Source organism: Parus major, chromosome 10 (assembly GCF_001522545.3).
Source record: "Parus major isolate Abel chromosome 10, Parus_major1.1, whole genome shotgun sequence".
Taxonomy (NCBI): Eukaryota; Metazoa; Chordata; class Aves; order Passeriformes; family Paridae; genus Parus; species Parus major.
This window is the reverse complement of record NC_031779.1, coordinates 8,032,245-8,045,607: the sequence shown is the minus strand read 5'-3', so window position 1 is coordinate 8,045,607 and position 13,363 is coordinate 8,032,245. Positions and strand designations below refer to the sequence as shown.

At 44.2% G+C, this 13,363-nt stretch overlaps 1 protein-coding gene across 1 annotated transcript in view; it reads right to left on the bottom strand.

The window, feature by feature from the left end:
* The window catches only part of ONECUT1 (one cut homeobox 1), a 22,276-nt gene continuing 8,913 nt past the window's right edge, over nucleotides 1-13,363 (bottom strand). Inside the window, exon 2 of the mRNA XM_015639466.2 lies at nucleotides 1-7,299. Coding sequence (XP_015494952.1) covers nucleotides 7,007-7,299 — 293 coding nt within the window. The 3' untranslated portion in view covers nucleotides 1-7,006. The remainder of the gene's footprint in view (nucleotides 7,300-13,363) is intronic.

Genomic DNA, 13,363 nt, shown 5'->3' with positions numbered 1-13,363 from the left:
TTGTTTTGTTTATTTTTGTTCCGTTGCTCTGGAAGAACTCCCGCTTGCTCTGGGAAGATTTCCTAGCCCTGCGGAGCCGGGACCCGTGATTGTCTCTGGCGCCCTGTGTGACAGCGCGGGGCCGGGCAGGGCGCAGCTCCCCGGGCAGCTCGGGCCCGGCCGGGCCGTGCCGAACGCTCCCCGCTGCTCGGGGCAGGCTGCAAAACTAACGCGGCCCCACGGTGAGGATGCAGTAAGTGCAGTAAATGCAGAACATGCCGTGAAAAACCAAACTAGCCGAACGGGACAGGAAAGCGCGGCTCCCCGAGCACGGTTTGTCCAGTGCTCGATGGCTCACGCCGATTCTCACACCAATGCTTTGCCTCCCCCTCCACGTGAGGCAGAACTCATTGCACAGCATTAGCTCCTGTATTAAAAGCAGACACTGAGCCAATGCCCACCAACAGATCATTTAATGATCCTTCATTTCAGAGCCTCTTTATTGCCCCATTTCAATACTTGAAGTATAAAAACGTACCTAGAAAGTGTAACTTCTGACCGAAAGCTCAGACCCTGCCCTTGTCCTTCCCTCCCTCAGCCCCTTCGCTATCCCCTCCAAGGAAAAGGAGGAACACCTGGGGCTCAGCTACTGCACGGGAAAGGAAATATTTACAGCCATCACAAACCGTGTCACTACACGACATTTGGTTGAACCAGAACCTAGTCTTTATGCAAAATAAAACACAAGTGAGTGGCATCCTATTCTCTGTGCCATGATGCCATCATCAGCTTTGCAGAAGTATCATTGTCATTACTCTTTTTTTTTTTTTTTTTTGCTTTTCGACTCCGAACTGCCTTGTCCTCCCTGGAGCTGTGGGGGTGGCAGGGCAGCTCCGTGGCCCTGGCAGGGGCTCTGCACAGCTCCCTGTGCTCGCCCACAGCTGGGCACCACGCTGCTGCTGCTGCTGCTGCTGCTGCTGGGAGCCAGCCGTGCCCCAAGGGCCCCATCCACCCACCCATCCACCCACCCATCCATCCACCCATCCATCCTGCAGGCCCTGCCTGGGGAGCAGGTGACCTGCTGGTGGCCCACGGGTGGCCCGCGCTGTCCCGCCGCCCGCCAAGGCCTTTCCGTGAGCAAGGCTTCCAGATTCAAGTCAGCTTTTCTCCCAAGGCCCGCGCCTGCTACTCGCTTGCGCTACCCGTGCGAATGGCGAAGGAAAATAAAAACTCAGCAAAATCTCTCACAAATGCCAGTGCTTTTAAACATTAAACGACTTTTAAATTCTTTGGATGTGCGGGTCTCACCCACAAAGCAATCTTTCTAGAAAAAGACAAATAAATTAAAGAAAAAACACACTAATAATGCCTTTCTGCTTTCTAAGTGACAAAAGTACTACCTTGAAACACTCATTTTGGCATGTACAAGTTGGGGGGAAGGGAGGCCTGGGGGGTAACCTGGCAGTGTTTGTAACACGGGTGGAAGTGCATGCCAAGACAAGGCTGAAGATACACCCTGCAGTCAAGAGAAGCACTCTCCTTCAGTTCATCTCAGCAACAAGAATGAAAAGATTGTAACATAAAGCTTTGGCCATTTTTGAATCTACTATATACAATTTTTTTTTTTTTTTAAGCTACATAGTCATAAATTAAAGCAGTGATTAAATAAGCGTATACAAAATGTAATTAAATTAAAAGTCACAGCACATTATAGAGAAAAAATAGGAACCATTTATCACAGCAGAGAATATTTTTTTTTTTTACCCTGTGAAAAGAACGTCGACTAGCAAACACAAAGCATCCTAGTTGAAACAAAAGACAAAAGTACTTGAAGCCATGTTTCCCTTTCTTGCATTCATTGCAAACAGCGATCTTTACCCACTTTGAAACATTCCCAGGAATAAGATCTTCCTTGAGTATAACAGAGAAGTTCTGCCAAAAAAAAGGAAAAAAAGAAGAAACCCAAACCAAACAATATAAAAGGAATATACAAACAAAACAACCCCTACAAAATAAATAAGAATTATAAAGCTTTTTTTAAGTAACCTTAACAATTATCAAACTAGTAAGTTCTGCCTTATCACATAGACTCTCTATACAACATAACCCTAAAGATTTATTACTATGAGGTATTTGGAGGAATTGGTAAAAGCGATGCACGGCCTGTCTGGGCTGAGGGACTCAAGCTGCTTTGGGGGAAAGAAGAGGGAACCTTTGGTTTGTCAGCAAGAAAGTGGAAAAAAACATTTTCCTTTGGTATCAAAGAAAGTTTCATTGCATGGTTGCACGGCAAAAAGCACCACGGTGAAGAATTATTCCTTTTTTTCATTAGTGGCCTTTCTAACAGGCTGAGGTATTCAAAGAGTATAAGGTGAGAGATAAAGAGGTCAACAGCGGTTTAACACTTTGGTTCAAGCAAGGCACTCGTCCTATGAGTTTACAAAGTTTGCAACATGTTTGCCAAGAGCTTTATTATTATTATTATTATTATTATTATCCTTATCATCGTCAGTAGTAGCAGTTGTAGCAAGAGAAGTATTCGTAAGGTTATTAGCATTACCACTAAGAATGAAGACAAGGTTACACACTGAGTGAAGGTGAGGAAGGGGGTCGGGGGATGGGGGTAAGAAGAAGGATGAGTTCCCTTTCCAGACCAAGGCCGTGCATGAAAAATCTTTGGTATTCTTTGGTATCATCAATGTGATTAAAATCACCAATGGAAATCGAGTGAGGTAGCGTCTTTGGTTCACACTATAAATAGTAGATCTTTACACACTTTTTTTTTCTTTTTTTTTTCTTTTTTTTTAACACGTGGAAGTAGCTATTCCTTACCTTTTGCTTCTTTGTCTTTAGCAAATAGTTACCAAATGTATTGTAAAGCTAACCACACCACAATAATAAACCAGGAGGCTAAGCAAAGTCTCAAAATTAGCCCCTGGGCCTTTGAATGCACCCAAACGCAGTGAGATAGAAAAGGGTAAGTGCTTTCTCTTTGTTTGCTAAATGCATAGTTTTCATCCCTATGTACAAAGGAGGAGGAAGAGGAGGAGGATAGGAGGAAGAGTAGTAGAAAGAAGGAACGTTTTTTGGGGTAAAAATGTCGTTTACAACTCAGGTGAGGAGAGGTGTCCTAAGACTCTTTGGTATAAGCTCAGCAGTGTTTCCGAGCCCTCCGGGCAGCAGCAGCCCCTGGGGCGGTGCCCAGCAGCACCTGCCCTTATCCTGAAATCCCAGGAGAAGAGCGGTGCCCGCGGGCAGCCCTGGGGCTACTCCCATGCCAGGCCACCCCGGCCACTCGGCTGCTTGGGAATTTGCTCCTGGCATGGTGTGTGCAGGAGCAACTTCTCAAGCAAAAGCCCCGTTGCTGGCTGGCTCGCTCTGGTGGGGTTTGCTTTACCTGAGTAAGGAGAGGAGGCTGCGGCCCTGGAAAGCCACGCAGGGCTAACGGAGCGCTCTGGGGCAGTCTGAAGGAGGATTTTTTTTTTTGTTTGTTTTGTTCTTTTTTTCCTAGAAATCTAATGATGCCATTTACAATGGGGATGGATGCGGACAGTTCACCTCTTGGCCAGCCTCCCCCGTGGGTCACTGCAGTCATGTTTGGATGCAGCCTGTTAGCTGAATGCATGTTCCTAATGCCCTCTTGCCCATGGAGTCACCTTTGACTGAAGCCCCATCTCCTGATGCTCCCAAACTCTTTCAGGTTCTGCTCCCTCTCCTAATCCTTCCTGGCAGAGTTTTAGATCCTCTTGTCGAATTTGAAACCAATTTCCATTTTGTCAGGAATGAAATGAACTGAAAGACTAACACTAACAGACAGAGACAGGTTTCCTGGGTAATGTTCAATGCAGCATTAGAAGAAACTCCCCTCCAAGGATGCCCTGTTGAGTAATGGCACCGGTCAGAGCAAGGGAGCACCAGGTAACCTGTCCATGCTTCAGTCGGTGTGGCCGGGCAGTCTGCTCAGAGGTAACACTGCTTTCCAGCTAGACTGAGCAGTTCCAGAGTTATTTGCTTCATGTTTTGAAGGAAATTAAAGAAAAGTGTGTTCTTTGCCTATTCAGAGTATGAGGCGCATATTGCTTATGGGAAGAGTGGTTTGTTCCTAATGGCTTAGAGAAAACCAAAAGGTTTATATCTACTTAAACAGACATGTTAAGATAACCCAAAACACCTAAAATCTATAACTTGTGCATCAGTTTTAGTGTGTGTGGACATGTGTGTGCACATGTATACATACATACATACACCCCATAAAAATGTGTGTGCATGTACATATACACAGTCCTATTTAGGGGCTTGCATGTGTGTGTATCAGAGATCCTGAAATTGCATATTGGGTGCAAATTTAATGCTGGTATGAAAGTTCTCTTTGGTTTCAGCAAGTAGTCTATAAAGACAATACAATGGAAATACTAAAAATGCGGCAATGTACTTTGAATTTCCCTGCATTTTTAAATTCTCAAGTTTTAAATAAATAAGGCTTTATTCTCTAAACTATAGGTACGTTACAAAGCAGTGTTTTGCTGGAAAAAACTAAACCGTTAGTTATCACTGTCCTTTATTAACCTTACACTAATGAGACTGCATTCATAAGGTACTTTATATGTGAGCTTATAAATGTTTCCATGTCAATTATGTCTCCGTGGGGATGGAACACTTCAAAAGAAAGTTTGCTAAAATTTAAGGTAAGCTAGAGATTCAAAAAATGTCCAGATTAGATTTAATTTTCATAGATAATTGCTTTGTCAGCAATAAAGTGGGTTTAACATACTGAAATACAGAGAAATATTCAGTGCCAAAAATATTTGGTTTATTTCACTTTATTTTAATAAAGAGATATTTCACCTGTATTCTAAACACTGGGTGGAAATAAACTGTATACCCTGAACCTTGACTAGACCCTGTCCTCTTGGGAAATAACTGGTGCTACAAAAGTTGCTCTGCTTTGGTGTCACTGGTATTTTGAGTGGGCTTCATCCCTCAAACCAGCATCTGCTACTGTTTATAGTGCTTGGATTCTAGTTTACCTTTAATTTTCCTTTTTTTTTTCTTAAAAAACAAAAATGTTGGAAGTAAGATTACCTATTTCTAGTCCTTGCATCGGGCCTATAACTGCATATTTGGATATTTTGGAATTTAATATACCTAGCATAATTACTACAGTGATTTGAAATACCAGTTAGAAATCTAACAGGCACATGTATGGTTTTTAAAGTCTATTTTCCCCTTACATTAAAATTTAATATGCAGATGTTGCATGCTTTTCTCTTTAATTTTATCAGAGTAGGAATGGGATGATTTCTCTCCTGTGGGTCTGTTAGCAACAGAGCGTTTAAAGCTTTTCAGCTACAAACTTTGAACTATTTCATGCATTATCCTGACTAATAGATGAGCAAGAAAGAATGTGTGGGACAAAATGCCTGCTACACATAGATACAAAGCCACAAAACATCGGGCTGTATCTCGGTGCCACGGGAATTTTGCTCTTGACATCAGAGGGATCACAGTTCCTCCTTCCAAAAGCACTGCTGGAGCTCCTCTTGGAGCTCCTCCCACAACATTAACTGATGTTATACCACTGTTTTCAATAGGAAAAGACCACGAGCCTTCAAAGCTGTTACCATTCCTTTGCCTGGTAAGGTCGATAGGTAAAAAAAAGCTCACTAATGTCAATGAGTATTGATCAGAAGCTGAGCCCTGTGGTTTTGCATTCCTCAGTTCGTTCCATTTTTACATCCTGAGTGCCTCAGGTCTCCTGTTTGCAGGCTAGATGGCAGAGCTGAGCCACTCTGGAGCACAGCGCCGGGCTCCAGCCCAGGCCAGTGCCCGGGGACAGTGGCACACACAGGGCACACACGGTGGCACTCACGGGGCACACATGGTGGCACTCACGGTGGCACACACAGGGCACACACGGTGGCACTCACGGTGGCACACAAGTGGCACACACAGGGCACACAGAGTAGCACCCATGGCTCTAACACGTGGCTCTTTCTTGCGCTCCCGTTGAAGTCAGTGAGGAAAGGGCTCACTGAGTTCAATGGAAGCAGCATCCCATTCTCAGTTCCCGTGCTCTGCCAGGGGCTGTGATCTCCTCGGGTGACATTCTTTCTTGCCAATCACAGAAAGAAACAATAATGTGGTTTTACTAATTGCAAATAACAGTCTTGATTACAAGTTTTATGTGTTATACAGTTAGATTAGTTTATACCTATAACTCTACATAGTATTTGTGTAAAAATAGCTTTGGAATATTAAAATCATTGCAATAAAATACCTGCAATATAATTATTAAATGTGTTCTTTGGTAGCTAGTCGATTTTTTTATGGATGGAATAGTTTTCCTTTTTAAAATCTGAACATTCCTTAACAAACAAAGAGAATGCACTGGTTTAGGTACCATTCAAAATTTCTTTGCCTAGCTTGAACTTGTTTCCAGGCATTGCACCAATCAAGTTCAAACTGTGAAACAGCAAAAATCACACTACCGTTCCAAGGAATTCAGACGACTCCACGCTTTGTCGGCCGTGCCGTGGCACAGCCCTCTCTGGAGACCAGCCCTAAGTCCCTACCCACTGGCGTGTACGCAGTACGGATACACTGAACACCTTCATGGCAATTGCTGTGGACATGAAGAGCTGTATCCAAAGAGATGTCTGTTCAATGACAGGAAATCACTATGCTCCAAACCACTAAACAGCCAAGTACGGTGAAGATGATAATGGGCAAAGGTGTAAGACCAGTGGTCTGTTCCTCTTCTCTTTGCTTTCTGTTTCCTTCCCTCCATTTCGCTTTCTTCTTCCTCTCTGTTTTTTGCAAGTCGTCATCCTACTAAAGTGTGTGTCTTAGAACAAAGTCATAATGCAGGTGAAATAAGTCTTTGGTTTCTTTGGACTTATAAATATTTTTTTTCAAATAGTTTTAAGTATAAACCTGCTATTTTGAAGTCCTTGTCTGTCTTTATTTATTTATTTATTTATTTATTTTTAAAGCTTTTCCACCGAGGTTTCAGTTCGTGGTTATTCCTTCATGCTTTGGTACAAGTGCTTGATGAAGAAGATGAGTTGCCTGAATTGGAGCTGCCCTCGTCTTGCCACTTATCCAGACTCCTCCTCCGTGCATTCATGAAAAAGTTGCTGACGGTGCTCAGCTCCAACCCGAGCTGCTGGGAAATGGTGATTTGTAATTCTTTGGACGGACGCTTATTTTCCTTGAATATTGCATGTAGAGTTCGACGCTGGACATCGGTGAAGACCAACCGAGGCTTCTTGGGTGTGTTCCCTCTATCCTTCCCGTGTTCTTGTTCTTTCCTCTTGCACGCTGCAAGAAAGGGGAGGATGGTTAGAGAGGGCTGGCAGAGGAGAGTGTGGGAACACAGTACAGAGCAAATTAGGGAAAAAGGACTGTTCATGTCAGCTTCCAAATTTGGAGAGGATGTGGGACATTTAAATCTTTAACTCATTATAAACTATGACAAGTATGAGGAACAAAAAATTAGAAAATACCTTTGTTGTTGTTTGCTAAAATTCAGCAAATGCTCAGTAATAACTGAGAGCTTACATTTTAATACCACCCATTAGTGCTGAGAATTTAAGTATTTGATATCTCTAGATATCAAATGTGGAAATTTAGTGAACTCTCTTAACCTTGGTCATATTTTTTACCATTATTAGTTGCTTTCAATCCATTTCTGTAGCTTTTTGTTGACTGAGAAATAAGGAACTCTGAGAAACCAGGATGCTACTACAATCTTACAGGTCAGATGTATCCTGAACAAAATAAAACACATTTTGTCATGAAAAACAATGGTATAGCAGATCTTCTTTATAGAATTGCTCCTTATTTAATCTATCATTCCTTTTTTCCCTCTGAGAATGTTATTTTGCTCTACATCATTAAAGGGTGTGCTTGCAATTTGAAATCTGCCTCCCGGATCACCTTCCAGGCAGGATCTGATGGGATGTGAGGGAGACTCCCAGATCCCTCTGTCAGCCTTTGACTGTCTGCAAGCTCATCTTGTTAGCATTTTCCTAGGATAAAAGCTTCCCTGGGAGGACAGATTCCTCCATCTCACTTTCAAAATTGTCTGTTTCCCTTTTTCCTCTAACAACGTCCTTTAATTCTGATTGAGAGATGTGTTTCTGAAGGAAATATTAATGTTCTTTCTCTGTGTCTGTCTAGCCCTGGCAGCTGTGGAGATCAGTACTGATTAAATGAAGAATTTTGTGTGGTATCTCTACTTACATCATGGTTATTGGAATGAAAATAACAAATTTGCAGAAGTCCTTTCTACAACTTCTGTTACTACTGAGAGCCAGCCCTGGCATGAGCATTTCCATTGCTCGTGGGAGGCATAAAAATAGTCATCCACCTTCTGCACTTGAGAAATAGGAACTGCACAGATCAGGAGCCAGGAGCTGTGAAGACTCCTTCTGCTGGCCCAGGCAGGGACCAAGGCCCTGGTAGCTCAATCCCCTCTGAGGAGAGGCTTTTGAAAAGGTCACTAACAATATATATTCCTGCCACATACTCTTTCATAAGAAATCACACATCAATCAAACAGACTGGGCTGCCAAAATCATGTCTCCTACAGGTATTTTTATCTGAAAACCTTTGAAGAATGCTTTGAAGTTACATCCTGACCTCTAAAACACCATGGAGCATCTGGGCTAAAAACCAGGTTTTCTCATGCACACAAGCCCCTACTGTAGCCAAACTTCTGAATTCACCATGGGATTGGTGCCTGATGGAATAATCTGCATCCCCACTGGAGGTCAACATTGACAAATCAAGGGTTAAAAATGCTTTTGCAAGAAGAGTCTGTTATTTACTAAGAAATATTAAGAATGAGGATACCAACAGCATCTCAGTCTTTATATATGTCTGACCATTTGATAATCAGAAATTCCTGGGAAAGCAGCTGCAGGAGCTCAGCTTTATAACAGCCTCAGCCTCCTGCTTTGACTGGTCCTGCTAACAGGCTCAGGCAGAAAAGAAGACAAACCAGGTGCAGACAACATTTGCTGTGCTTCATTTCTGCTCATGCTGCTTTACACCCTCCTTTTTCAAAGACTACACAAATTCCATCTTCCGTCTAGATACTCTGTCCAGATCATAATTCATCAGAAAATCCTAACGGCACAGATAGCGTGATCCAAGTCAGTGCTGTGCAATGCTTCAGTGTGAATCATCACATCACAAATGACAGTCACAGCAGTAGGTACAAAGCCAGCCCAATTAGCGATGTGAGCCTCTGGGGCTTCCATCACAAGCTACTACATGAGTTCTCAGAAATAGTAGGGAATTACAGAAAAACAACCATCTGTTGTGAAACTAGCTTGCATAACACATTGTCTTCCTGAACTTGTGCTCATTTCCTGAAATGTAGCATTCCCAAACAATTATTTCCATATAAAGTGTCCCAAGAGTTACAACATACCTTATTCCTCAACTTCAATTGTATCAAAACCCTCTTAGTTAATGCTAGTGACATCACAGAGGTAAGAAAAAAGAGCTCATTACTAGGGAGAAAAAAATAAAAGCTATCCAGCCTATGATACAAACAAACCTAATTTACTATTTTGAAAATATTTTCAGTTCTACTTCCATTAGCATTTGCCAGAGGCAGATAGAGAACAAAAACTTCCCAACACGCTCAGTTGTTCCAAGAGCCCTCGCACTGCCAAGCCTCAGGTTGTGAGCAGCAGGGGTGGATACCACCTCTCATTTTCTGCCTTGTCCAGGCTCAGGAATATTAATAGCACTTAAAAATAAATAATGGTGATAATGAAAATCTGTAATAGGGTTTCCTCGCGATCGTTTTCCCTGCACTGGAGCCAATCAATTTTAATAATAAATTGCAGCTTCCAGCTTGCCGGAGAACAAATGTACACCATGGGATAAAATCTGCTCCAACATGAGAGTAGATCAGAGCAGGCACAGAGGCTGGCCAGCCCACACAGCCAGGGCTGGCAGAACCAGGCTCTCTGGCAGCAGCCTGAGCCAGGTCATGCCCAGGCAGAGCGGCTGTGCCTGCTCTGGCCAGGTCCTGCCCTAATGCCAGGCCCCAGGGACATCAACTGACATGGTGGTTTTTGGAAAAACACCAGTACCTCTCTTCACAATTTATCACACACTCCATCTCTCTTTTATCTCACATAGCAGAAGATAATAACAGTAATTTGCACTGATGTCCTTGTGCCCCTGCCCTTGAGCACTGTGAGTGGACCCCCTCCCACAGCACAGACACTGAATTTAGGTGCTTTGCAGGGTGCTTTGCTCCCTAGAGGTGTGCACCTCTGCCAGGACACACCTGCTGGCACCCTGCCCTCTCTCCCTGCTGCAGGCAGCCCTGCTCTTTGTCTCTGGGCTGCCCTGGCTGAGCGATGCTCCATGTGATGCCTTTTGAAAAAGCCTTTAAGGAAATCTTGTTAAGAAAAAAGAAAAGCAGAGGATAAAGGAAGAGTCGTCCCGACTCTGGCAACACGCGTGCAGATATGACAATGTAATATTATCAGTGCCAGAAGGAGCCTTATAAATCCAGCCCTGAACTCTGGCCTCTCCCAGTCACTTCCATCTTCCTCTGCCCTGAGCAACAGATATTTTTGACACTTGTAATTCTCCTGACACAGCCCATCAATCTATTTTTGTCTCCCTTTGTTCCTTCTAAGTCACCCGAGGGATTTGGTCAAGTAAACTTGCCAGACCTTGTAAGGTCTGCACATCCCACTGAGGCCCAGCTGCCTGTGCATGGTACAGAAGTGGGCTCTCACCTCTGCAGCTCGGCGTCTGTTGACGCTCTTCTGCAGCCCCCAGCTGGGTGCAGCACAGCAGGGTTAGTTCTGCTCTGCCAGGGGTGTGAACAGGATCGTGTCCACTATGAAAATGCACTAATTGCATCTTTAGGTTGAGACAGTGAAGAGGATGTTTTGCCTGTCTGTGATATGAACAACATTATTCAGTCAGTCTAAAAGTCAAGATTATAGTAAGCTCAGGTGTTAACCCCGGTGCTTGATCTAGTGTTTCATCCCTAGAGGTGGACTTCTTTTTAAAATCAAAGGAAAAAACCCTGATTACAATGCATCAATTTTCAGGAACATTTGATGTGTGCACATGTGCCTAGCTGTTTCTGGCAAATTCCATTTTTCCTTTCTGAAAAAGAGAAGCAAAGAATGAAACTGGTAATGCTCTCAATAAACCTAATTTCTGATGGTTTCTGGTTTGGTTTGTGAACACCACAAGTCCTGCTGGCTACTTTTGATGTCAGAGGGCAGCTCTCCCTGAGAGAGGCATTGCTCAGCTGGTGGCCTGCTGTGGCTCCAGCACAGAAGAAGCTCTCTGGCAGGGTATGGAAACATGCAGATGATGATGGGTTTGGGAGGTGTCAGGCCTGGCACCTTACAGCAGAGCTGGGCTGAGGCAGCAGCCATGCACTCTGACATAGCGTCACAGTGCCTGCTCCCATAGCTCCAGCACAGGTGCACAGAATGGCCACAAGCAGATTTTTGCCTGTGCAAAGGGGCTGGAAGGGCAGCAGGGACACAGGGCAGCAGAGGGGAGCACCAGCAGCATGGCAACATAGCTGCTCGTGGAAGGGGAGGGTAGAGCCCTCCAGTGCCTGGGCAGGAGTCTCCTCACTCTGTGGAGGAGAAAGCCAATGCACACCGGGGATCTCTGCTTACAGGGAGCTCTTTTGTCCTCTGTTTGCACCCAGAGTGGGTCCAGACCAGCAGGAGAGACACACACACACACACCATCTCCCCAGCCATGCTGAATTCAAACCATGTGGACACGGAGAGGAGGCTGTGTGCAGGTCACCAGTGATGGGATACGAGACCTTCCACCCTGAGGTGACGGGTCACATTTCCAGCTCTGGCCTGGGTCACTGCTGACCACAAGCCATTACTACTTAATGGCCACCAAGTGACTTGTATGAAGGGTGTGGTGGTCTTTTACCCCTCCTCTTGCAAAAGTCTTTTAGTTATCCCAACTTAATCTGTACAAGAAAGACTGTCTCAAAGACATAAAAAGCCTTTTTAGAAGTCTCTCTTCCATATATTTTCTAATCTCTGTTGTTGTGTCAGGTCTAGAAAGTTCAGCCACATTCTGAACTGCATCCACCTAGGAATCACTTTCCAAATCATCTGCTTCTAGTTTTGAAACATCACACAGTATCAAATAACATGTTTGGAGAATGAAAACTCTTCACTGCTTTTAACTGGAGAATATCCTGAAGGATATTCTTCTGCAGGAGGCTCTGCCTTCTGGTGGAGAGAGCAGTAGTATTTCTGCAGGAGGCTGAAACTGCTTGAGGACTTTGGCAGCAGGTAGCAGACAGCACTGATGCTTGAAAGAGCATTCCCTTCAGCTTCAGCCCCCTGTGGGATCAGGCCCTTCACAGCTTTTAGTGATGTAAGCCTACATTGGGTGACACAGGTCATTGGTTGCTCCCCAAAACTTTCTCCTGTCAACTGAAAAGAGTATTGTCTATTCTGAAATGTCTGAGCCCACACTAAATTATTTATTTTTAATCCTGGCATTATTCAGCATTTGGCACTTGTTTCTCTAGGGATTTGTATTTACACTTATTCAGGGTGTTTCCATATACCCAGAGATCTTTTGATCTGTGTCTCTTTTCTCTGCCATCAAATCCAGGGAATACTCTTTTGTTGTTTCATAACATCAAAAGAGAGGAAAATGTTTGTGTATGGGAAGCTCACCAGAGGACATCAACCCACCAACACACAGATCCCAGCTGAGCCAGAACAGTAAACACCTCACTGCTGGGCACTGTATTAAAATGAGTGACCTTAATTTGCTGCCCCTGGAATAATGAAGTGAATCTGCCTGCGGAGTGCTGACTCAGCAGTTCGGGATTCAGGGGTTTACACAAACTTAGCGTTGATGGATCTGTAACCACTTCAGCGAGCTGACATCACCGTTACAGAATATGTTGCTAAGTGGATCAATCAGGGGAAAACACCTGATTTCCCTGCGATATAATTTAAAGTAAATGTTAAAATTCTTTAGCAAGGTCTTTCGTTAACCATATTACTGTGACAAATATTTCTTTGCCTAGCATAAGTAATTAGAATTTAATCACTTAAACTGCATCTTAATTACCCCAAATGAATTGAAAGGACATTTAATAGCAAAGATTAAATTGCCTTAATGAACGATTTTTGCGACTGCATCAATATTTTAATCGCGTCAGCCCTGTCCAACCCCCGCCCCGCAGCGGCACAGGCGGTCCCCGGCCGCGGGGTGGCGCCCGCTCCCCGCGGGAGGGAGCGCGCAGAGCGCCCGGGGCTCCGCACCGCGTCCACCGCACCGCATTATCCCATCCCACCGCATTATCCCACCGCATCATCCCATCCCACCGCAT